The 27,140-nt window shown below is 40.4% G+C and overlaps 2 protein-coding genes across 8 annotated transcripts in view; both read left to right on the forward strand.

Moving 5' to 3' along the window:
• The window catches only part of FBXO25 (F-box protein 25), a 653,677-nt gene that overhangs the window by 242,163 nt on the left and 384,374 nt on the right, over positions 1–27,140 (forward strand). The window lies entirely within an intron of this gene.
• Positions 1–27,140, forward strand: part of DLGAP2 (DLG associated protein 2) — a 451,834-nt gene that overhangs the window by 32,907 nt on the left and 391,787 nt on the right. The window contains exon 1 of one of the 7 annotated variants that reach the window (XM_052697270.1): positions 2,514–2,618. The exons of the other annotated variants lie outside the window; for them this stretch is intronic. Within the exon in view, the coding sequence (XP_052553230.1) occupies positions 2,604–2,618 (15 nt within the window). The 5' untranslated portion in view covers positions 2,514–2,603. Of the gene's footprint in view, positions 1–2,513; positions 2,619–27,140 lie in introns of those variants that run through there. 7 annotated transcript variants of the gene reach the window in all.

A 27,140-nucleotide genomic window follows, 5' to 3' on the forward strand; every position in this document is an offset into this window, starting at 1 on the left:
GGAGCATTCTCAAGAAGTGTCTTCTCGTCTTTTATTTCTCCTTTTTCATGAGAGAATTGGCCTCACCTCCAAGAAGGATGCTTGAGGCTAAAGAAACATTCTCTAGGCCTCTTGCAGGTGTTGCATCTGTTTTCTTGGGAGCCTGCTTCCTCATACTGATCTAGTGTAGGTGAGAATAAAGGCTTATAATGCTCAAAGTTCTCTTTCTTAAACAGCCCTGTAATGCTGCAAGGTCCTCATTGCAAAAAGAGCCTTTTGAAATACTTTTATGAATATACTGCAGTTTGTATAATTGTTAACAGAAGTAAAGTGGTCCAGGTAAAACATTAGTCATGGATAGGGTTTAAAGTGATATTCACAGCAAGAAGAATGTAAAATGTGATTTATGATATTTTTAATCTATTTTTTGTACATCATATAATGACATATAAAATAGCCATGGTAGCAGGCAGCACTATGCTTCAAAGGCAGCTGAGTTCCAAGATGATAAATATTTTTGGGTGGGTTTGCTCCCCTGATTTTAGTAGGTATGGGTTTGTGGGCAGCACACAAAATTTTGAGTCTGGGATAAAATTCTGAGAATGCCAAATTGTCACTTTAACCTGTCATGCTGAAATCTGTTTCCCGTATAAACCAGCCTGTCTTTTCTCTGTGAACCAACGCACAGCAAAGCAGTGGGGAAATAAGCATTAAGCAGGAATGCACACCACAGTGTATAGACTAAAGCTAGTGGGATGTGTGGATGAATTCTCCTACATCGTACAGTCTGACTCGGCATGTACAAATAGTGCATATTAGACTGAGAGAAGATGAGCTGTAATTCAGTTTTCAGTGCTGACAGGCAAGTCAAACTAACATTTCATTTCTAAAGACTATGGAAAAAATATTTTTCTGGTTTCTGAGTACTGAATTGATTTGATTTGATTGTGCTAAGATTAAAAAAAAAAAAAAAAAAAAAAGCCCAATTTCTACTGTAAATCAAGCCAAAGAGCTTAGTTCTGATTTCAATGGTAATAACATAACTGTTTTTGGCTGTGCCTGTACTGTTGCATGCAGCCTCAGGATGAGGTCAGGACTACTGCTACAAACCCACACTGCTTGACTATAGGAGCATCCCCTGAAAGCAGCCCTATGCAGCCCTGCATTTTGGGAGAAGGAAAACCAGGTGATACAGTAGAGATACTGCATTACTCAGTATTAAAGAGGAAAGCCAAATTTTTTAATTTCCTTGAATGCCTTACAAATAATGGTAGCTTATTTCTCAGCTAACTTTACCTGCTTTATAAGGACTTTCCAGGCCTTTTTGGGTTGAAGCTGTTAACATTTTCTTCCTGTCTCCTTACTTTTTAGCTCCTTTAAACAGAAACTTGGGCAAATAGCTGCCAATACGTCAGTATTATATTCACTGCATCTGCCATCAGGTTCCAGGGAACCCCCTCAGGGCAGCTCTGTCAAGCTTCTGCTGGCGATAATCAAATCTTGCCATGAAATTCAGCTTCTGTTGTTTCATCAGTTAGTAAACCAAGGACAGGGTGTGAGTGTGTAATGCAATGAGCCTCAATTATGGCAGATTAATAAGCTTCTGCTTGTCAGTTAAGTTGCCGTGGTGTTCAGAGTGTTCCTTGGGTACCACTGGAGCTTTGAACCATATTGATTTAACGACGGCATTATTGTCCAGACACGATCCCAGCTCATGTAAAAGTCAGCTATATGGGGCACACATAATAGGTGAGCTCAGGTACATCCGGTTCACAGTTTGCATAGTTTCTTCATGTGTGTTTCCACTTGCAAATTTCCAGTCAAAAGTTAACCTTCCTGAAAGCACACCCCTATTTATTTATTTATTTGCTTTCCTACCCAGTTATTTATTTTATATGCAAAACGTATCTGACTGTGCCAGTGATTTTATTGATATGATCTAGGAGATACTGGTTGTTAGAATTATTTTTTTAACTAATTTTTGTTAATGGCATGACATTCCCTTTTTCCATTGTGGTACCACATTTCTTGGCTTGTGTATAGGAGTATGAAGTATAGTAATAATTGCATTTTCCATTCATTGGGTTTTTGATCACCTGCATTGTAGTGCTGATTGTCCTAAATAAGCTCATTTCCTTCTTTTGGTCTCACCTTCCTAGTAGATAATGTCCATTGTAGTTGGTGAATGAATAACTAGATGATAATTTCAGACCTTTTTCTTTATTTCTGTACCTTACATGTAAAGAGCAAAAGATTATAAACCTTAACAAAATAGGATGGCAAAATTGAATACATCAGAAAGGTTTTATGCTAGTATGACTGTTATGTATTTCTGTGTGTTTTTCATTCTACATTTCTGTACTTAACTAAATTAAAAGCTGCCTGGGATCATGTTTTTGTTTTTGCTGTATATGCATGCCACATGAATTTAAAATCCTTCCTTTTTTTTTTCTTTCTTTCTTTTTTAGGGGGTGGGATGTTCTGCATTTTTATTGCATTTTCCCCATTCCTATTCATTCCTTATCTTAGGATTTCTCATCCTCTGAAGCACGAGAGTAGCTACCAGGAGCTCACCAACTGCTACTACATGGGACTGCCTGCAGCGGGCACGAGGCTTAGACATTATGGGGACAATTCAGGTACTGCTTAAGGGCAAAAGCCTTTCTTTCTGACAGAGATAGTTGCCTTGGAATACAGTGTGAGCTTCAGGCCGTGGCATGATGGTGGAGTGCAATACTGCCTCTAGGGTAGTGAGACCTAGAAGTCATTGCTCCTGGGTAGTGCTTGTCCTGGGGAGTGATATGTACTCACTCTCCTTGTAGTGGCATTCCCAAACCTCTCCAAAACCTCCTTCCTCAGCCCTCTGCCATGGAGGAAGTCAGCAAGCACTCTGTTTAAACATCCCAAATTGAATTTATCATAACTATCCAAGAGCAGAAGTGACAGGGCTTCTGGTGGGGCTGTAAGCCTTGGCGACCACTGGGCAGCCACGGTGGCAACTTACCCCCAACCCCACGATTTGCCTCTGAGCCAGTGCCTCCCAGGGGTTCTTCCAGCACAGGTCCAGCTTTTCAGAAGCGACAGACTGTGGCCCAAGCAGGCTTTGTGTGTGGCTGATCGTGTGCCTTGACTGCCGGCAGCCGGCCCTGTGCATTACAGTATTTTGCAGAAAGCTCCTTGGCTGCTTCAGTACAGTGAAGTTTTTATGGCTAACACTTCAGTATGGCAACAAGCTAACAAACAGAACAATTCTGTTAAAAGTGGAGGCAATTAACATTCATGGAAAGAAATGCATTGAAGTTGTCAGCTTTCAGGCGAAGAATATTACAGCAATGCCCTCTAGTGTTGCTTTCGTTAAAGTGTGAATGGATGCTCCCCGGGAAAGATCCCGCCGTGCAGAAGGCTGCATCCTTCCTTCTCTGCTTGCAAGAGTAAGCCCTTGACAGAGAACGCACAAGGCAGAGATCAAATTCATGGTACTTGACCTTTACCAAGCTGGATATTCTTTGCCTGAGAAAAATAGAAGTATGAGCTGATGTATGTGTTACTTATCTGTACTACATTTTCTTTAAAGTTGAGTGAATAATTTTATGAAATACTAATAATTTTCTAGTGCAAGATTATGTATTTTTTTCCTTGAGCTCACAGCTTAAGAAATAACAAGCAGCTTTAAGCCTTAAGTCCATTTTAAATGGTCATGTGCTGCTGGGATTTGATTTAGCTTTATTACATTGCATGAATCAATATGTTCCTGTAATTCTGAAAATGCTCGAACTAAGTGTAGGCTTTTTTTATTTGTTAATACTTAATTAAGCAACAGTGCTGCAAGTAGAAGAGCAAGACCTGAAATTGAATTTTGGGTCATGATATTTGATGGAGTGGGTTATAAACTATATAAACTATAAATAACATCAGGTATTGCACAGTATACACACAGCAGATTTTATACAGCTGTACAGGTTCCATTTTCTCTGCGTGGTCATCTTTTGTTGGTTAACATTTCCACATCTCCATGTGCTATAAAAGCATATCTAAAAATACGGACGAAGGCTTCATCCCCAAACTCTGATCACAGAACAGTTGTTATGCGACATTTACAAAGCCTGCTTAAGCCGTCTGTTTTCTGGGCTTCGACTTCATTTTCTAATTAAACATTGTGAAAATACAACAGTGAGAAATTAATAACAAAAGTGAAGAGGTGATGGATACAGCCCAAAATGCAGTTTAAGCTATTTACTTCTTATACATTAAGAGCGTATTTCAACACCAGAAGCGTTTCTGGAGGAATTAAGGTGGCAATGCAGGAATTCCATAGAAAGAAACCTGAGTATGCAAAAGGAAGTAGATCCAAACCCATCTATTTTGATTTCATGTTTTAGACTGTTTGCAGCTTATTATTTCATTTACAGTATGCATTTGATAACTTTAACATACTGAAGGGTATTAGTTCTAACAGGTCTTGATCATTTTTGCAAGTAAATTGTTGATACTATGAACAGGCTCCTTGAAATGAAAATATGTGTCCCTATAAGGAGGTAGTTATATGCCATATGTAAAGTTACCCACTAAGAAATACATTGAATCACAAATATAAAATACAAAGATCACGACCTTTTCCAAATCTAGCAGTTTAAAAATACTTGTTTGACCATAAGGTAGTTATAATTTTGAAAGCAATCTTCTTTGTTCCACTGCCTTCTTTTTTCATATTTCTTTTATAGCCACACTTGCTGACCTAACTGAAAATCTTAATATCTTCAATGTTGGTTTTTTTTTAAGATGCTCTCCTACTTAACTAACAAATGTAATGGGTTCTTGAGAATAGACAAGCTACAATATATGATGATCTCTAAAATCATGCTTTCAGTGTACAGTCTCCCCCTAAATATTGTCTTTGCTAGGCTTTTCTAACAGAAAAGCAAGGACAATTGTTTCCATCTGAATTCTATTTGATGTTTTTTCGTGGTGGAAGGACATGGAGGAGGAGAGGTATAAATTTCTATAGGAATAATTCCAGCCTTGGAATTATCAAAAAATAGTGATGAAAAACCAGACAGTGGTATAACACTGTGCTTCTGTAAAAGCACCAGCTAAAACTGGGGACAGGAAAAATGTATTATATTTGCTTTTTTGCAATTATAGTACTGAACCTTAATCTTGAAAGCAAATGAATTTATTTTGAAAGAGTAATTTTTTTTCTTTTTTCCCCAGTGGAAGTGTATGCAAATAAAAGATTTAATGGACTCTCTATTTAAATATATGAATTAAAAGTGTGTGCAAAGTGCTGTTTGCACATCAATAATTGCCTTGTGCCCAACTGCCAGCCAGGCTAAACAGCTTAACAAACATTGAAAAGGGGCTTAGTTGCTTTCTTCACCTCTGCTCTTACTCCTTGACTACAGCATGTAGTTTTTGCTTTAAAATGTATTTTTGCTTCGGGGTAACTAATTGACACCAGCCAACCTGAGATGAAGTCACTGTAGGAAAACCCTGGGGGGGTTTGTCAAAGGGTAGAACATCATGAGGACTGGTTGATGTCTGTGCCTGTGGCTGACCTGGCCCAGATTACCTTACGATGCAGCTGAAGAGCTTTTTCTTCAGTGTAGCTTTATATGGTTCATTTAATAGTTACGTTCCAAAGTCAAATTATGCCTTTTCTGGCTGAGGAAAGAAACGTTTACAGAAACTTTTCTATAAGAACTGATGACACCATTGCCATTGAAAGTGGAGCATTAATATGTACCTCCTTTTGGTTAGGCTGTTGAACTGTAAGATTTTAAATTTCAGCAGAAGTAACTGATTTCCAGGACGATGGTTGTGGGTGTTATTTATCCCCGAGGTTGACAGAAAGCACTTTTCCCCTCAGATGTGCATACTGCAAATTTCAATTACAGATTTGTTTATTTACTTCTGTTGTGTTTCAAATCTGGTCACACAAATGAACCACAAAGCCAAATTACAAAGAAAACCGAGCCCATTATTCACCAGTTCCTTTTAAAAATGAAAATGAATAGTAAAGAAACAAGGGTACAGCTCATACAGCACTGAAAAACAGCAAGCAGTCGTTCCACTTTAATCCAAGATAGCTAGTTATCAGATTTTATAGAAAAACACACAAGAGAGTAAAAGGGGGGAAGAAAGATATGGAAAAAGCTCCCGAATAACCATCAGTTATGTGGTCAAACAGACTGGAATGCTTCAGGCTAGGAGAGAGGCACCTGAAAAAGGTCTGAAAGTTTCACTCTTAGGAAAAGTGGGCGTCAGCTACAACTTACAGGTGGTAGGTTCACAACGTGTGAAAGCAGAAGGATCTGCATATAGCATGTGCCTGAAACTCCTTGTGTTGGGACCTTTCGGGTACCAACAATTTCAGATCTTTCAAATCAAATTGATTCAGGGGAAGGTCATATTTGAAGGGCTATTAAACACAATGGGATCAATTCAGGTGTGTTCACCTGTGTCTTTGTGTCTTTTGAAATACTTGAGGGTGTCCATGACATCTTGCAGGGCTAGTACTGGCTCTGTGGCTTCTACAGAGGGAGCTGGAGGTCAAATGTGCTATCGTTTGGGCACCTCATACAGCTTTCAGTGCTTGTGAGGTACTACCCAAATGGTCCTGTAATGCTACCTCTGGCTGAGCCTGTGGTTGCTGGAGGTGAGGGAAGTGTCACTGATTTATTGTGCAGATTTCATTGTCTTTTGGCCATGGCCTCATTAGGCAGTAGGAAGGGTGACTCCAGTCTTCTGAGTAGACTTGTCATGTGGTGATAAACACACTGTCAATGACTTCCTGTAGCAGAACAGCATTGCTGGCTCTGGTGCATTGCATTGCTGGCTCTGGGTGCGGTGCAGAGCTGCTTTGGGCTGGTAAACCAGTGACACCTTGTGTCCAGGCAACACAGACAACCTTGTGGCAAAAGGAGAGCCATGTGCCCAGATTTGAGTGGCTCTGATGAGATTTGGCAGGTCAGCTTAACTGACATGTTGTTCTTTGTAAAGTGATGTGACTGTTTTGCTGGCAAATAGATAGCAAGTAAAGAAGGACGATTTAGCCTTAAAATGAAGCAAGTGCTGTTTTGTGACACGTACAGAAGAAAAGCTATTGAGTTTTGTGTCTGAGTAGTGAAATAAGGAATAACACAAAAGCCATAGATTTTTATTTCCCAAATATCTGTTGGGTTGTCAAGAGATATGAAATCTCTGGAATTTTTCTTTAGGATTAGCTAGTTTTGTTGATTTGGATCAGATTTTTCTATTTTTCATAACAATTTCAGTGTAGAAGAGCAGATCAATTTTTCTGCAACATATCAAACAGTCAAACAGAAGTCTTGAGTGCATTTTCTGTTAGTGCAGACATTAGTATAGTTGAGCCATTTGGTCACTCCATCTTTCATTAAGTCACAGCATATTACAACGTGAATTTGGAAGGGAGCACTGCATCCATCTAGACCAATCCCTTCTCGAGGAGGGACACCCAGAGCAGGGTGCCACGACCTTCAGAGGGAACTTTCTGTGTTTCTCAGTTTGTATCTATGCCTCTTGTCCTGACATTGGGCACTACTGAAATGAGCATGGCTCTATCCTCTTTGCAGTCTCCCCTCAGCTATTGGTAGACATTGAGGAGTTTCCTCCCGATCCTCTTCTTTTCCATGCTTTCCTCATAAGAAAGATATACCAGACTCAGCACTCCAATGGTGTCTTCATCAGGGCTGAGTGGAGAGGAAGCATCACCTCCCTCAGCCTGCTGGCAGTACTTTGCTGAACACAGCTAACAACACTGTTAGTCTCCCTAGCAGCAGGGGTGAACTCTGGCTCTGTTCAGCGCTGTGTTCCCCAGGAGCCCTCAGTCCGTTCCTGCGGAGCTGCTTTCCAGCTGGCTGCTCTCTGCGCGTCGCTGGGCCTGGAGCTGTTCTGCCCCAGGTGCTGAACTCTGCTCTTCTTGTTCAACTCCATGGGAACCATGTTAGTCCATTTCTGTAGTCTGTCTCTGTGGTCTGTCTGAGGTCCATCAGGGTGACAGCATGGCCCTCCAATGGATCAACCCGCGTTTCCCAGTTTTGTGTCATCTGCAAACTTTCTGAGGGTTCACATAAGCCAAACCTGCTCTCTCAACACCACCCCTTCCCTATAATGAGTGGAGCTCACAGGCAGAGAACTAGGCCCTAATTTCCTTCTTAGTTCTTAATATATGGTGGTATTTGGCTTACACAAATATTCCCGAGGCTATTTTAGGGTTTTACTGTTTTCCTTGCTATTTATTCACCTGTTTTACCATTCAGCTGTAAATGCAGAGGAGGGTTGATAGCTTGTAAATAATCACTCTGCATCAGTCTTAGCCATGCTGCCCTGAAAGAATACTATTTATGTGTGTATGTCACCTAAAAGCAAACACAAACACCACTTTGTTTTGCATTGCTGTTATTTCCTTTTTGCAGATAGCTTGCTTTCTTTTTCTGGTGGCTGGACTGGAACTTGCTATCACAATGCAAACAAACACTTCTATCATTAATGGTTGGCTATAGCCAGTCTCACTTGTTCTGAGTCCCAAATCCTCTATTATTGCTACTGTTTTTTGCATTTACTATGGCATTTAGGAAATGCTTTCTGAGAGCTGTACACACTGTGAACCATGTACACACTTTGAAAGTCAGAAGGTTTGACTCCCACAACATTTCTTGAAATAAAGCTCTGCATAGCTTGTAAATGGTGCACATTATTTTAATGCATTTAAACTAGATTGAAATTAACAAGTCCAGCTATATGGAAGTTTTGCTGACTCTCTGCTAAGTCTGTGTGATGTTTTACAAAACAGTGAATATTTCATATCTAATATACAGTGACCCAGCTTTGCAGTTTGAGTCGTACTCAGTTTTGATGAACTTTTAGTACCTTACATATTCTTTCACAACCAACTAGTTCCATAACTAGTACTGCCATGCTGCGAACATTTTTTATAAACTGCTATGCTATAAGCTTTTTTATTCTAATTGGTTATGAAAAATATGATCCTAAACAAACACTGAAGACAAAAAGTTCTTGAAAAGCTATAGTTTTCTGAAATTGAAAGTTCATCTTTAAACACGTGAATGAAGTGTGGCTTTTCTTCCTTATGTTTTTGGTAAATGTTAAGCAAGTTTATTAAAAAAATTGACTATGTTGTATACAGTCAAGCTGCACCATTTGTGCAAATAATGTAAGCTAATAAATATTGTGGTTCTTGGTTGTTTACCTGACAGAATTTGATTATTTATTTACAGAGCTAGAGGTTAGCTTTGCCCAGTTACTCTTTAGATAGGTGGCCAAGAGCTTTTTGCAGGATAATTTAGCTCAGTCAGCTACAGCTGCTAGACTGTGTAAGTGTGCATATATATGTGTAAATGTACATAAAGCATGCAAAGGCATCTACCACAGAATTCACCCCTAGTTCTCATCTATTTCTCTATGAGCTGTCTTCCTTCCAGCTATTATCTAGTCAATGAATGTAATATGCGATTTGGATTGCATGATATTTTCTTAAGCTTCAAATAAGGAAATTAGTTCTGAGTGGGATTTACCATTGTGGATCAGCAGATTTAGCCTAGAGTATGTGTAAATATATTTCTTAGTCCTTTTTTCTGAGGTATGTGCACTATATATGCTGGAAGATTTGTAAAGTACAGTTTGATTGCCATCTATAAATAGTGCTACCTTTTCTTATTTCATAGAGTGCCGTATTATGCCATGCTAGAAATGCTTGCTAGTTATTCTGTGAACAAAGGCACAAAGATGATGAGACCAGGTCATTGCAAGACAGTCTTGATGAAATCACACTAAAAGTGTACAAATCTCAACAACTTGTTCAACAAAAACTGTTAGGAATATTGTAAAAACCAAACGAAAACATCACAAGCAACAAACAAAGAAAAACAATGCCCCCAAATTCCCTGCTGAGCTAATCTAATGGGAATCGGAAAGTCCGAGCTCCTTTCAGTCATTTACTGAATGGACTCTCAGTCCTGCTGTTTGAGGAAGGCTCTCAGGAGAAGAGAGAACAACTGCTGCATCATTTGTAGGCTGCTGTGTTTGATTTCTGCACTGCCATCTCCCTTCCCATGTTCGTATTGTGAGCAGCCGTCCCCACTCAACTGCACTCCAGCTGTGCTCTTCAAACACAGTTCCTTTCCATCAGAGCCCAAATTGCTTTGTATATCAAGGAGATGTGTAGGAAATGGGGAATTACTTTGCAGCAGCTGAGGTCTCCTGCCTAAATCCTAGAATTTGTCGAACACTCATTCATTTGCCTGTGGAACTCATTCTGAGAAACTGCCTTCCTTTTAGCACACTGCACAAAAACAACCGGCCAGAGCGCAAACCCCTTCCGTAGCAGTAAAACTACTACAGTGTTGCTAGCTAGATGGAACAGTGCTCAGTTCCATCTTCTATCTGATGGGACACAGGCTCCATTCCCTCTGTCAACAGGCAATAGGTCTGACTTTCTTAGTTCTTTCTCTTGGAGGAAGTCCTTTGGAAATTTTTTCTTTTGCGAGAGTAATGAAACTTTAATGGGACAAGAGAAAAAAATAAATGCCATAGCTTGTAGTTGAAGGTACTTGTGTGGGCAAGGGAAAGCCTTTGTTGACTCTTGAATGCTTACTTCTTTGTACCCAATTAGCTCTGCTCAGTAGAGGAAGAATTCATTTGCAGCTTTTCCATTCTGCATATTTATCTGCTAAAGTCCAAAAAAAAATGTTTTGATGCACCTCTCATTGCTGACTGAGATTTCAGATTTCTTATGTATGCTCACGATGTTCTGTGATGAGACTGAGGGATTCTGCTTTTTTTAGAGATGGCCCCTTTTAAAAGGAAAGCCGTGAAAGACTCCCCGAGTAAATGTCCTTTATATTCCCTATGCCCTTAAAGCAAAATTCTGTCTAGATTAGGCACTTTGCACTTTGAAAGTTTCTTTCACCTTGGTTCACTGAGGCTCACTTTCCCAGCGCCTTGCAGCTTTCCTTCCATTCCTTCCAATTTGTGCCAGAGATGGAAAGAGAATGACTTGGCCAAAATAGGTCTGCTCAGCCTCAACGTGTGAAATGTCTCCTAGACTGCTCGTTGTCCTGCTGGTGAAAACACATGTGAAATACAACATGATCACAACTAGGACACTCAAGGAAAGGCTCAAGTGCAACTGTCTGAAATGCTTCATATAGGAAAAAAAAAACCAAAAAACTGTGTTTCTAAAAGAATGTTGTTGGAAAGGGAAATGAACTGAGTAAGGATCATCTTTTCCTTTGGAAATGGGCTAAGCATTATAAACCGTGCAAATTTTTCAGCAAATTCTACCATGTCTTTGTGAGTTGTTCCAAAACTTGGCAAATATTATTTAAACTGTAATGTTATTTTTAGCTTTTACAAAAATAAGTTGCTTCAAACTTGATAACAAAATAGTCTAACTTATGCAATGTCATTTTAATGGGATACAGAATAAAGAATTATTTCCCTATTTTATTTCATAATGGAAATAAATTAAGAAACTAATTAAAGTGCAGCTAAATTGGCCACAGTTCAGGCATTTTTGAGGAACAAAAGCTTTCTTCACTCATTTAAAAAACTGACATAAAATATGGGAGGATATTTTAAGCAAAAGTTCTCTGAGGTAATGAATTGAATCCAATGAGTCTCTTAATTTGCTACTTAATTTTTGTTATATTTCAAAATCCGTATCCTGGTTCATGCAGACACGGCCTTTGCAATTTCATACTTTAAGAGAATATTGGGAAAAACTGGCTGATTGTAAATTGGAATTTGTACAATGAATCGTCAGTGAAATTTAGCTTTGTTCAGAGATCTGGAATAAGAATTATGCTACGTGTAAGCCGTATTAAGGCCTCTGTGAGAATCACATTGTTCAACTCTAAGATAATGCATAATTGATTTTATCTTGGAAATGTATACTATTGCTCTTCTTTGTATGAGATGAATGGGTCTGACAGACAAAATACTGCATTTAAGAGACAAAAGATAAATCATTGTCCTTTGATTTCCTTCCTGTCCTTATGATAAAATCTGAATTATTTCTCCGTATTTTCTTCTACTGGAACCCCAGTTAGATTTCCTCATTTCCTTCCATTCAATTTATGTCTGTTTAGTAGTTGAAGTTGTGTAGTACTTCACCTTGAGAAGCTGGAAATTGTGCATGATTTGCTGGAACTGCTCAGAGAGATATAAATGAAGCAATGGCAAATTCTCAATCTCTTTGATTTGTAATCACGCTAATGACAATTTTGTTTAGAATAAAATGCCAAAATGGTAATAAATGAATACAACAACTTATACTGCTATGGTATATATATTGCTATACCTGAGAAAATTGGTCATGGAAAGTATAATTTACAAACTGTGGTGGAAGAATAAAGATGATTGAAATTGTTGGAAAGTGATTGAATTTCAGTAACCAATTTGCTAATAAGAGCACTTTTCAATTTTACATAACATAACATAAAGATCTTTGGGTCATACCTGTTCATACTGGGAAAAAGCAAGAGTCAACTTGGGTCATCTCAAGATAGAGGCAACACAGATGGTTTAAGGCAGTAGGCTGTGTAGTGCCACCAGAGTCATGGCTTGTGAGCTTTAGGTAGATAAAAGCCCAGAAAGGCAGACAGGCTGCTGGTGTCACTGTGAAGTGAATGGGTGCTCTCCGGGGCAGTGATGGGGATGTGCACTCCTGCTGTTGATGATGGGTGCATAGGAACCCGAGCAATGAGACCATGAGTCTTCGGGATGTTCCCTGTTTCTCTGTTCCCAGCTCTGCCTCTTTCCCTTCGGTTATGGTTTCAGAAGAGGCCAAGCTCTCTCATTGTCTCAGCAAAACGCAGACAGTTCTCTGTGAGAGCTGTGAGCCTGCCTTGGATGATGGAAAGCTTCCAAGATTTTCCAGGTTGGCAGTTCTTGCTAATTTGCTCCCGAGAGTTATGGAGGAAGTAGCTAAGGCAACTTTTGAGCCAACAGTGTGAATCCTAGAGAGCTAAGAAAATTTCAGAGAATTGGAAAAGTGCTAATGCAGTTCAAATCTTTAAAAAAGAATAGAAAATGGGATCTATAAATGCATCCTTTGCATGAATTCACTTTCCTGTAAAATATTGGAATGCTTAGCTTGGAGCAATCAGCAGGAAGGTTAGGTTAAAAAATACAAATAATTCCAGTCAATAGGATTTGATGGACAGGGACCTTGTCAAATAAATCTCTTCTTTCTTTGGCAGGATTTTAAATTGGCCAATGGAAACATCAGAGTGGATACAGAAACAATTCCACTTCTCCAAAATATTTGGCTCAGTATTACGGGGTATTTTGATTAAAACCTGGAGATGTGTAAGAGGAATAAACTACTTTCTCATTTATAGTTTTAGCTGTGACCCTTCCTAGACAGAACTTGCAAAGACTGATTATTGACTGAAAGCTATTCTGCACTTTTGGCAATGGTCTGTGTGAAAACATAGTTGTTATTGTTTGAGAAAGGCACATAGATGTTAGGAATGTTAGGAAATGGTGTGAATTCTTCTCTAAATAGTTTTTATTCATAAACTTATTTAAAGGAATTGAGAACAAGGAGTGGAGGCTATTACCAGAGCAAAGGAAATGCTGTATTAGAAGGCAGTACCTCTGAGAGGTGGTGTGGTCAGTGTGGATAGCTTCTGGACATGAGCTCAAATAAATGGTCTATCTTCAGAACTAATGCTTACTTAAACATATAAAGTAAAGTGATCAGGAACAAAATGAAATAAAATTTTGTCCCAAACTGGTAGGGCTGCCATCAGAGCACTGTGGTCTGCGGATGGTATATTATAGCAGGCATGGAGGTCCTCAAGGATGTCCCAGCAGGACTCAGACTAAGTGCTTTGTGAGGACAGGGCCAGGAGCTCCAGCCACTCAGACTGAAGGGAATGGAGGGTCGTCTGATGACTGAATGAATCGTCAAACAGCGTAAAGGTGTCTGATAGGAGCATGCTTTTCTGCTTTGCGTTCAAAGGCACAAGAACCTCTGGCTGGAAATTGGCAGAGCTGTGGTTAGGGACTTGGGGATTTGCCCAAAACTCTTTATGTGCAGCTTGCAATGTGCATGTCAGCCTAGGTAAGCAGGAAGAAGCAGATGAGGTAGCTGAGACTAGCAGCTACACTGAGTACTCCAGTCTCATAGCTTAGGTGACTTCTACAACAGAGTCTTCCTTTCAAATACACCTTTAGTTTCTAACCTTGCCTGTCCAAGAAACGTAACTTGCCTCACAAGTAAAGTGTATGGCATTTCTCAGAGTGGCAGTGTAGCTACTGTAGCTCTCAACACAGTTCAATTAGGAAACAGAAGTGAGCCTGGCTATCTGTGTTAATAGAAAAATAAAAAGTCAAAGTCTAGTCCAAAGCCCATTGAACTCATTGCAAATTAATTGCTGTGTCAAAGTCCAGCAAAATATAAAATGGATTATGCTAGCCTGTTGAAAAACAAAACAAAAAAACAAACACTAATGAGATGTATACAATTATATGAATTTGAGATATAGTATATTTAAAAGTATGCTGTAAATCTCTGGTAACACTCTTTCAAATGCAAATATTCATGTAAGCTTTTTTGACAAAAATATTCTTGATAGTGAAGGCTTGCAATGGAATTTAAAAAATCCTATTTGCATACATATGTAGGCTAAACATATATATGTGCAAATGTATTTATAATTACAAATATTATAATAAAAAATCTTGCATACCTTTCATCATATAAAATGAAAGACGCAAAATACGAAACTGACTGGCAAGTGACTGTAGTATTTAAATTAGTGGGGAGAAGCAATTTGTTTTCAAAATTCAGGAGCTGTAAAAATTCAACATGATGTGTGGAGTGATTTAAGAAAAATATAGTTAATCTAATTTTGATGAAATCATTTCACTTTATTTTGAGCAGCAAAGTACACTGCTGTGGATTCTGTGTAGTCAGCAGTCAGTGGAGGGAACAGACTTTTTGAGATGGCTCATCTCTCTGCTATAGAAACCCATCTGGATCACTCTCTTAGGGTGCCTGCTTCTTTCTGTTGCCTACGGAGAGAATCCAGGGTGACAAACCAAGAATTAGCCACACTGCTTTCTGTCAGCTGAATAGAATATTAATTCTAACCAAGCAGTTATGAATCCCATCCAGTATTTCTACAGTAACTAAGCAGATGTGGTTGGTTGGTTTTTTACTTCTCCCAGCCTTTTTGGCAGCTCTTTGCACCTGCCTGTGGCCTTTGTTTGTCTGGTGGGCTCTCAATCACACATGGTCTCCCACCTTATTCCCAAACCCAGCATGGCTAGATGAGGTTACCTGTCACACCTTGGTCTAAAGCTTTTGCACTGTGGCAGTGCTGTCAGTCTGATCTTAGGTTTCCTTTCAGGCTACAGTCATTTAATTTTAACTGTAAAATGTGCACTACTATTACTGTGTGATGACTGTAATTTAAGAGGCTGCAGAACATGCAGTCCCACGAGGCATGGGGAATACCTTCCACCAGGCGTTGTGGAAGCTGTGGTACAAGAATTCACATTCATGGGTAAAGCTGTGCCAATTATTTTTATTTTCATTTGATGTCCATGTTTTTTAGAAGAAAGAAAATGGTCAGGTAAAGCTACAGTGAGCTTATTAATCATAAAAGCAGAGCACTTCATGGAATAGAAGAGGTTTGGTTAGGTTCAGATTGTTGGTGGGAGTTCTCCTCTGCAGGATGACAGTAGGGGTGGATGACAGAGCACTGGAATAGGTTGCCCAGAAAGTAGAGTGTCCTATAGAGATATTCAGGACTTGTCTGGACACCTACTTGTGAGACCTATTGTAAAGTGCAGGATGACTGGGCTCGATGATCTCTTGAGATTCCTTCCAATCAATGATTCTGTGAGAGCTGGCAGCACCAAATTGGGCTGCGTCTTCTGCAGTGGTAGCATTCACTGCTGTCCTGATCTCTAATGCTCATAGAATCACAAAATATCCTGAGTTGGAATGAACCCATCAAGTCTGACTCCTGGCTCTACTCAGGATCACCACCAAATCAATCCCTACATCTGAGAGTGTTGTCCAGACACTGCTTGAAATCCAGGAGCTTGGGGCCATGGCCACTGCCCTGGGGTGCCTGTCTCAGTGCCTAGACACCCTCTGGTGAAGAACCTTTTCCTAATCCCCAACCTAACCCTGCCCTGATGCAGCTCCTTGCTATTTCCTTGGGTCTGGGTACTCTCACCAGAGGGCAGAGCTCAGCACTACTTGAGGAATCTGTAGACCACAATGAGGCTTCCCCTCAGTCTCCTTTGCTCTGGGCTGAACAAACCACAAGACCTCAGCCACTCCTCATACACCTTACCCTTCTTTCTTGCTGTATCCTTCCTTTGCATGCTTTCTAATAGTTTTGCCTTTACTGATAATAACTTGATCTTCTAGAACTCCTCAAGCTCTGTATAAACCCTTGGGTGCCCTTACCTGCCCCTTGGCAGCATTCTAAGTCTCCTGGGATGCAAACATCAAGGCTGATATCTCCTCTGGAGAGCTGAGCCCTGTGGTGCAGTCCCTCTTGCTCTCCAGAACCATGCTTGAGACTTCTCTCTCAACAGCTAGTGCACAGTTTCTTCTTTTTCCTCCATGTCCATATTCTGGACTGCTATTGCATTCATTAGAGACAGTGAAAGTTTAAATTAGGGGCAAGCAAGCTCCTGGAAAAGTTATTGTTACTTTATTCTTTCATTCTTAGGCAAAATACAGGAAGGAAGAACATGCAAACCATCCTTCGTATATCAATATCTCCTTTCCTTAAAATAAAACAAATAGTGCAGTAAAATATGTAAACAAGTCTACAAGCTTGCAAAACGTTCATGAAATAAAACAGAGATGTATGAGTTCTCCTAGGCAGATCCCCAGACAGTCATATTTAGTGTCTGCCATTAGATCAGTACATTCACTTACAGGCACCTAGGGAAAAGTGAGCTGAGTGGGAACGGTGTTAAATAGCATCATGTAAACACATATTAAACAGTTCTAAATAGTAAAAGCAAGTAGAATATGCAGTTTGTGCAGTTCAAAGTCTTTTGCCAAGCAGAATAATAAAGATTGATTTCGCTTTAATTTTTATATGTTTTTGTATCAATAGTATAAATAGTTTGTTTCAGTAAAATAAATGCATAGAAGTGTTCTGGATGACAAAAGCACTCTTGAAAATACAGAGACTGTTTCGTCAGTATGCTGGCAGCATATTGCAGGTTAAGTTGCTCTCTCCTCATATTTACAGCAACTTTTGTCCTCTTGTGTGTGCTCTGTTTTTTCTGCCTGACACATTGTTAGACCTCTTAGTAACTGTCTCTTCTGTTTCCCTCAAACATATTCATTTAAATATTTTTTCCTTTGTACGCCTTCATGCCTTTCTAAACAAGTATTTATATTTCTGAGCAGAGCTCCCACTTGCAGGTAATTACGAAATGTCAGCAGAGGTAGAAGGCTGTTACCAGAGGATGGCCTCCTTCAACTGGAGTGCCACATTTGGTGTTCAGGCATTTATTGAAAATAAATGTAAAAGCAAAATTCTCCGACTGTGGCTCTGAGAAGCATTCTGTGAAAGTACTCAGTTTCAGTGACCATACTCCTTCTACACTAAAGGGTTAAAGTAGCTGACACCTCTATTCCCTTCTATGTACGCTACTACAGCGTTTTCAGAAAGCTGCACTGTGACAGCAGTTAATGAATGAATCTTTGCATCTCGGTCACCTCCAAACTACTTGAAAATGTGAGCTGTTTTGCATCTGGAATCAGAAATGGAATATCTTTCTGTATGGCTGGCGGCTGTGCAATACATCTCTCTGTCTTTCCCACTTAGTCTGTAATTTCACCTCACATTTTAGTACCTGCTTCAGTTACGCAGCACCTTAGGCCTTATGGTTGATGGCTGATGTGTGACAGCCTTCGTGGAAAGTCCTTACACAGAGCAATCATTCATCCTCCAGTTTCTTGCTTTTGCTTACTTTGATTTGTGTTTTCAAATGGTGTAGTGTTTGCTTTTTTTCCCCCTCTTTCTAGGAGTATAGAAGCTTCCATACAAGATAGGACTAGAGATCCTGCTGCTGTAAATCCTGTCTATGTCTGGTTCTTCAGAAGCAAATAGAACTCCCATTTGGTAGACTTGTAATTAAATATGCTTTTGCAGGAGAGTTTTCTGAAACTAACAGTCTTATTTAATTTTAGATAAAGAGAGTATAAATTTTAGATAAAGAAAAAATAGTTATAAACTTGTAGACCAATGCTGTTATAAAGTAGCTACAAAAATACTTTATAAAAAAAAAAGTGTAGTGCTTCTTCTCAAAATTCTTTTATTTTCTGCCTTCCAAAGTCAACAAACTTTTCAAGTACTGCCACATTCACTGTATTTCTTTCACTTCTGATATTTGGGTGTTGTCCTTACTCCATGGTTGTTTTGAGGGATTCTGGCTGGCCATCATTCTGCCATGAGGAATGCTTTAGAAAAGATGCTGACACTAAGTTGATATGGAGCACGTGCTAAATGCACCTCCTGCTGCTTAATACCAGGTAAGATAAAAGATGAGCAAGAATCCATCTGAGAACTGCTGCATGCTAACAAGCAATCTAATCAGAAAACCCATTGAGAAGCCAGGATTTCTTCCACCTGCCTTCAAATGACATTTACTCAGTTATTTTAATTATTTTTCTTTGTTTCATGCCATAGTGGTGCTTACATCAAGAGCGGGGTTGGTCTCTTCTTGTTCTCTTTTTACTGGTGACAGGTGACAAGGAGAAATGGCCTTAAGTTGCGCCAGGATAAGTTTAGATTGGATGTCAGGAAACATTTCTTTACAGAAAGGGTTGTTAAGCACTGGAATAGGCTCCCCAGGGAGGTGGCTGAGTCACCATCCCTAGATGTGTTTAAAAACCGTTTGGATGTGGTGCTCAGGGCCATGATTTAGCAGAGGGTTGTTGGAGTTAGGGTAGTATGGTTAGGTTGTGGTTGGACTCCATGATCTTCAAGCTCTTTTTCATCCTGAGCAATTCTGTAATTCTGTAGTCATACTTTATGGGTTTCATGTGGCGCAGAGGTTTAGCTTTTTGCAGCCAGCTGACCACTTGTCTCCTTACTGGTTTCATAGAATTGTAGAATCATAGAATGACCTGGGTTGAAAAGGACCATAAAGGTCATCTAGTTTCAATGCCCATGCCACAGGCACAGTTGATAACCACCAGACCAGGTTGCCCAGAGTCACATCCGGCCTGACCATGAATGCCTCCAGTGATGGGGCATCCACAACCTCCTTGGGCAACCTGTTCCAGTGCGTCACCATCCTCTGTGTGGAAAACTTCTTCCTAATTTCTAACCCAAACCTCCCCTGTCTCAGTTTAAAACTATTCCCCCCTGTCCTATCACTATCCAACCTCATAAATAGTCTTACCCCCTCCTGTATATATGCTCCTTTCAATTACTGGAAGGCCGCAATGAGGTTCTCCCCATAGCCTTATCTTCTCCAAGATAAACAAGCCCAGTTCCTTCCCTCACTGTTTCTTCATAGTAGAGGTGCTCCAGCCCTCTGATTGCCTTAGTGGTCCTCCACTTTGTTTGTACCTCCTTCCCTCCTTCTCCCTGGCAGTATCACTGTAGCCTTTATTCAGTCAGTTTTTACTCTCGAATTTTGCTTACTGAACTCTGCACATCCTTCCCTGTTCCGCATCAATGCATCACTTGAGTGCTATCCTCTTATTTGCTCTATTCCATATTCTTTCCTGTTCATACTCACTGCTGCAGCTGGTAGCATTATGTGATACAAATAAAATAACTGATTAACTGATTAGCTCTTTTCTTTCTTTGTGAAGCAGTTATATAAACTGATTCTATTTGTTGTCAATTTATGCATAAGCCTTTGCTGAGTAGTTGAGATACACATTTTCTAGTCTGTAGGTACTTCACAAACTGCTTACTTTGATTATTAGCTTTTCAGTGTGTGATTAGTCATCTAAATCACAGGGTATCAGTATTGCCAACTTTAAACATCACAAAATCATGAGTCAGTCTCAGAAAATCATGGGATTGCTTAAAAACGGTGTCTTTTTTTTTCCTTTTAAAAATAATTCTGCAGCTTTTGTTTTTTGTTTTGTTTACTTGGTTTCTGGGCCTTTGGGTTTCATTTGCTTTATGATTACAAATTTTTCTGTGCAAGTGTGGATTAGAAAACTCATTAGTTAAGATGGTTATGCACTGTGCAATCCAGTTTGATGATGTAGTTTTTCAAGAAAAATATTGGGAAAGTAAAATCAGTCAGCAATGCTATGCTATATTTCATTAACTTACTGAATGACTGAAAAATTCAGCACATAAGGGGGAAAAAGATTTTCCACGTTTATTTAAATTCAAATACTGTAAAGCCTTCACATTAAAATGCCTTCAGTTTCATAAATGTAGACCCTGCAACTCTTGGAGAAAAAAACAGATGAAGAGATGTGCTTGCATGAGGCTAACTAACTCATATGGGCAATAAATCAGGCCACAGAAAAATGTGTGCCACTCTTAAAGAGCTCACCATCCCACTTTTATATCAATGAGGCACGTACGTGTGCAGATATAACCTTTGTAGTGATACGCTGCCATCCTTCAAGAGTGAATTCACTCAAGCATATTTCTGCTCTAATGTACCCAAGGACGTCTCCCGGATTAGACATGACTGACCCGTGAGCTGTGCATTGTCTGCAAGGGCAGCTCATAGCACCCACTCCACGTGTTGTTTTTGTTTGTTTGTTTCTTTTTTTTTATGGTAGTGGGATTCATTGTCATACAAGAAATCCATCTTATTCCTGTCCACTTTCACTATCATCTGTAACCTTTCATTAAGTCCATCGGAATGAGCTGTTGGGATTGTGCCCCCACTTGGTCTGAAGGCACCAGACACTGGGTTTTTCATTTTCTGGTTCCAGACTGGTACCAGACAAAGGATTTCAGGATTTGTAGCCTCTGTATGCCTTCCTTGGATTCCCCACCATATCTTCAAACTGCTGATGCTGCTTCTGTTACCGGCACCTCAACTGGGCAATAGTGGAAGAGCAGAGAAGGCAAATTCCACCTTGTGCAAACCTTTCAAAAACATCTGTGAGGCACCTATCAGTTTTGAATTCTTTTAACCTTTTGGAATTGTTCATTACAAATCTTAACATTCTTTTCTAGAAGAAAGCACGTCTATACAAAGCCACCCTTGCAGCAAATAATCTAAATAAAAACGATAGAAATTTGCATGAAAGCAAAGTAAATGTCACTATTAGCTTACGTTTCCCAGAGGTAATGTCAGGTGCAGCTCAGTTAAAGGCACAAAATGCAGAATGAAGGACTTAAATCCCGTACAAGGCTGGCACTGAACCCTTTGGCCTATACAGACAGCTCCCGATTCAAATTGCCTTAATTCTGAGGCAGTGTTTATTTTCTAACCAGTTTTCTAACTATCTATGCAACACAATTTACATGTGTCCCATTCTTAGATCATTGAAAATAAACAGATAAAAAATCAGAATGCTTAATAGTCACCTTTCAAATATCTTGTATACCTTGTACTTGAAATATTTTACTTTGACACGGTCTCAGAGATGAACTGAACCATGAGACAGGCCTTTTTGTTAACCCCACAGTTTTTTTTCTTCTTTTTTTAAAGGCAGGGATTTTATAGTAGGTCCATGGATATCCTATTGTCCTAAATATATAAGCATGTAGTACATTGCATCACAGTATAGCCAGCCAGGAAAGAAACTCAAAGCCGTATATCCTAGTAATGGACAAACCCTCATGATAGTATCAGAAAGTATTCCAATACAGTCTGGACAACTTAAGTCAGACTGTGATAGATAAAACAAAACATGTCAGTATATTCTGAACCACTTGGCAAACTTGTGTTGTAGGTATTTATTTTTTTGTCAAAACTGAAAATTCTGAATATTTGTTCCTGGCATGAATTGGAACCAATGGCATCTTCTGGAGACTTCGCATTTTCTCTCTCCTCTGTTCTCCAGGACCCTTTTTTCTCTCTACTCCATTAACTGTCCCTTAGCAGAGACATAGAATCATTGAATCCTCTGACTTGGAAGGGACCTTTAAAGGCCATGTAGTCCAACCTCCCTGCAGTAACAGGGACACCACAGCTGGATCGGGTTGCTTAGAGCCCAGCCTGTCCAGCCTGGTCTTAACAGCCTCCAGGTTCGGGCCCCCACCACAGCTTTGGGCAACCTGTTCTAGTTCCTCTTCACCCTCACTGTAAAAGACTTTTTCCTTATATCTAGCCTAAATCTATCCTCTTTAAGCTTGAAACCATTTCCCCTTGTCTGTTACCACAGACCCTGCTAAAGAGTCTGTCCCCTTCTTTTCCTGTTGCTCCCCTTTAGATATTAAAAAGCCGCTATCATGTCTCCCCAGACCCTTCTCTTCTCCAGGCTGAACAGCCCCAGCTCTCTCAGCCTGTCCTTGAGTCATTTTTTTGGCTCTCCTCTGCACACATTCCAACAGGTCTATGTCTCTCCTGTAATGAGGAGTCCAAACCTGGGCACAACAGTATTCCAGCTGAGGCCTCACCAACACAGGGCAGAGGGGCAGGATCACCTCCCTTGCCCTGCTGGCCATGCTTTTTTTGATGCAGCCCAGGATATGTTTGGCTTTCTCTCTGGCTCGTGTCTAGCTTGCCATCGGTCCCAGCACTGACCCTTGGTGGATACCAATCATCACTGACCTCCATTCACACACGGAGCTGTTGACAGCTACTCTCTGAATTTGATCCTACAGCCAGTTCTTCTTCCTTCAAACAGTCTACCCATCAAATCCATATCTTTCTAATTTGAAGAGAAAGATGTTTTGAGGTACTGTACAAAAGCCTTACTGAAGTGCAGATAGATGACATCAGTGGCTCTTCCCTTGTCCGTTGATGGCAGTAACACAATCACAGAAGGCCACTAGATTGGACAAGCAGGATTTGCCCTTGGTGAAGCCATCCTGATTCTCCTTTATAACCTCCCTGTCTTTCATGTGCCTTAGCATAGCTTACAGGAGGATCTGCTCCATGATCTTTCCCATCACAGAGGTGAACTGTCCTCTGGTTGTTGGTAGTTCTCATGGTCATCCTTTTCACCTTCTCAGAAATGGATTTTTTTCCAGCCTTTTTTCCAGTCACCAGGGACTTCACCTGACTGCCATGACTTTTCAAATATCACTGAAATTGGTTTGGTGACTACATCAGCCAATTCCCTCAGGACTCAGGGATGCATTTCATCAGGACTCATAGAGTTATGGGTGTTCAGTTTCCTCAAGTGATCACAAACCTGATCTTGTCAAACTGGGAAGTATACAAACTGGGAGAAGAACGCCTTGAGAATGGCCCTGCTGAGAAGGACTGGGGGATTCTGAGAGATGAAAAACTTAACATAAGCCAGCAGTGTGTGCTTGCAGTTCGGAAGGCCAGTGGTATCCTGGGTTCTATCAGCTGGCCAGTAGAATGAGGGAGGTGATTGTCCCCCTCTATTCTGATCTCATGTGTTCCCACCTGGAGTAGTGTGTCGAAGTTTGGGGCACCCAACAGAGAAAAGATGTGGAGCTTTTGGAGAGGCTTCAGAGGAGGGCTTTGAAGATGATCCATGGGCTGGAGCACCTTTCCTCTGAGGATAGGGTGAAGGAACTGGGCTTGTTCAACCTGGAAAAGAGAAGGCTGCAGAGAGACCTCATTGCTGCCTTCCAGTATTTAAAGGGAGTTTATAAACACAAGAGAAATCAACTTTTTACACAGATAAATGTGGGAATACAAGAAAAGCTATTCAGAGCAGCAGCTGTCGAGCAGCATAAACAGTGTGAGAACCAAGGACAGGAGAGGAGAAGAAGCGAAGGGAATGGCTCATGGCTCTGACTGGACAAGCATCCGCATGCACAGTTAAGGAGTGTTTGTAGAATACTATGTTGACATGTAAAGGTGGATGGGAAAGTTGTAAGGGCAGATGGGAAAGCTATAAAAAAGGAACCTTGTGAATGCATGTAAGTGATGTGAGGACTTGTAATAAATTATTTGGATCGTTCACATTTGAGTCCATGCATCAAACGCTGCAGGTAAATAGTGAGAGGACAAGGGGGGATGGTTTTAAGCTAAAGATAGAGAGATTTAGATTGGATGTCAGGGGGAGTTTTTTACTGAGAGAGTGGTGAGGTGTTGGAACAGGTTGCCCAGAGAGATTGTGGATGCCCTGTCCCTGGAGGTGTTTAAGGCCAGGTTGCGTAGGGCCCTGAGCAAATCAGATCTAGTACTCAATCTAGTGGCTGGCAACCCTGCCTGTGGTAGGGTGGTTTGAACTTGATGATCGCTAAGGTTCCTTCCAACCCAAGCCATTCTATGATTTTATGATTCACTTACACTGGGAATGATATTGCTTCTCCAATCTCCTCCTTGCAAACCAGTCATTTGAGAGCTGTGTGATGAGCAGTTATCAGAGAAGATTGAGGCAAAAAATTTTTTTACTACCTCAGCCTTATTATTATCTGTCGTTATCAGTTTGTGTCGCTCACTAGGTGGAGTACACCCTCCTGGACTTTCCTTTTCTGATTAAGGTACCTCTAGGAGCCTTTCTTGTTCTTCTTGGCACGCCTTGCTAAGTTTAATTCAAGTTTGGCCTTGGCTTTCCTGACCCCATCCCTACACAGCCTAGCAGCTTCCCTATATTCCCAGGTTACCAGTCCCTGTTTCCACTACCTGTACATTTTCTTCTTGCTCTTCGATTTGACCAGCAGGTCCCATTTCAGCCGTGCTGGTCTCCTGCCTTTCTTCGTACATCTAGGGATGGAGAGCTCTTGTGCCCTGAGGAAAACTTCCTTAAAGACCTGCCATCTCTGCTTGCCCATGAGGACAGTTTCCCAGGGTGTTTTGTTGACTAACTCCCTGAAGAGCTGGAAGTTAGCTTTCCTAAAATTTAGCTTCCTAATTTTACTCTTTGACTGTCTCATGTAACTTGAGAACATGAACTCCACTATTGCATGGTCATTACAGCCCAGGCAGTCTCCAAACCTGATGTCACCAATCAGTTCATTTGCATTGGTGAGCAACAGCTCCAGTACTGCTTCCCTTATAGTGTGGCCATCTTATTACCTGACTCAAAAAGCTATCCTCAATGCATTCCAGGAGCCTCCTGGATTGCCTACAGCTCGCTGTTCTACTTTTCCATCAACCAGCCCAGTGGAGACATCCATACTACAATTGCACCAACCTCTGATGCACTCCTGATAACTGCTAGAGGGCAGTGCTTTCTGGCATAGCTCCCCTATTTGTTGCCTAATATGTAAATCATGGGATTCCCCATGCTGCAACTTGCACCATGCTAGTGCATTACAGGGAAAAGGGGCTATCACTGTACTCCCCCAAAGCTACACTCAGAGCAGCAGTTATATCCCCAGCGTTGATGGAGCTCCGTATGCTGCCTGCCTGGAAGCATCTGAGCTAGCTCCAAGTGAGCAGTACACCCTATAGATACCTGTGAGGTTGTTTCTCTCCCCATCCGCCTTGTCAGCTTTGTTTTCTACTGTGCCTCACAATCTTTATCCCTGTTACTCTGCACAGACCAAATAGATTGTCCAGGCACCATGCTGCTGGTTGCGAATGCTCTTACAGCCTCCTATCCACACCATTCATTTCTTCTCAGTGTTTTATTTCAGCAGCATTTCCACATGACTTTCCTGAGCAGTTCATTTAGTAGAGCTCAGGTTTATTTTGTAGTGTTCAAGCACCAGCCACTACCACAAAGGAGTCAAAGTACCTGTTTCTAGCTCTTCTGGCAAGGCTAAACACACAGAGATTTATAAAAGCATAAGGTCAGTGTGATGCAATTGTGAGTTTTGTTCTGTGGGTTCATATAATTTCCTCTTGAAATCAGTGTGCAGTGTGCTTCAGTAGGGACTGCAGGAAATGCTAAAAGTTATAAATATAGCCAGAAGAGCTTCTTTGGGCACATCTGAGCGGAGCGATTTTGGAGTATTTCCCAGTCTCTTTAACTGAGTACTCAGGCCAGAGCATCACTGCTTGTTGGAGAGAAAGCCAAACACATAAGTAGAGAGTGAGCCATCGTGAGTTCCTCTGTGCCTTCCCATCTGGACCATGGCATCAGGATTTCTGTAATGGCTCCAGAGCATTTCTGAGAAGGAAAAAAAAAGAAAGAATAGTAAAGGATAAGTCTGCTAAATTATTTTCTCTAGAAAATATGCATTAACAGTTCAGCTGCCAGTGGTGCTTTGGACATGAATTACAGAGGACTGTTAAAGATACTTTAAAAAACTGTTTTTCATTTCTTCTTCCAGGCAGTTATCTGACTAATAAAAGAGGAACATTTTAAAAGTCAATCTATGTATCTCTGATTTTAATGATGTGTTACTGCTGTCCTTTACATGGAATGTTGTAGAGAAATGGGCACCAATTACATTATGTTTTTGTAACTATTGTCCTAGGTTTTTGGAAAACAAAAAAGCCTCAGGAAAGAACAGAGATGTAGCAATACAAGATTAGACTGAGAATGGAGAGATATAACACTTTTGTTGCATATTTTAAGGCTTGTTTCAAGGCATGAGGGAGCCTTGTAAATCACTGGACATGTGGAAGATGGCACATTAGTGTAAGGTCATAACGATCATCTATAATGACAGAATGAAAGAACAAGCATATTCATTTTAATATTATAATACTTATGCTTAGAGAACAAGATTTCTTGAGGCCAAAGCACAGGAAGCAGAATGTTATTCCATTGCCAGAATTTTGTAAGATATTGTGAATTTATCTGCAAATGTGTCCATATGCTACAACATCTAACATTAAATTCAAGAGCAATCTGCCTAAAGAAAAATGATCATTGTATGCAGTATGAGAACAAGACCTGCTTTGGAGCAGCTGACTAATGACAAATGTTAGATAAGTACAGTCAGGGAAATGCAGTTAAGACTCTTGGATCCAGATCTGAAAAGATCTTAAGTCAGGTGCCTGTCTCCAGGAGCTGAATTCACAGGGTGTATCTAAGCCCTAGATTATTACAGAGTAGCTTCCTTTCCTGGCAGCTGAGGAAGTCTTATTTTCAGCCCTCGGAGGTTTAAACCTAAGTGATAACATGTCATGTAACTGCTGTGGGTCATTTT

Source organism: Tympanuchus pallidicinctus, unplaced genomic scaffold (genome assembly GCF_026119805.1).
Source record: "Tympanuchus pallidicinctus isolate F22 unplaced genomic scaffold, pur_lepc_1.0 scaffold1, whole genome shotgun sequence".
In the NCBI taxonomy this organism is placed as follows: domain Eukaryota; kingdom Metazoa; phylum Chordata; class Aves; order Galliformes; family Phasianidae; genus Tympanuchus; species Tympanuchus pallidicinctus.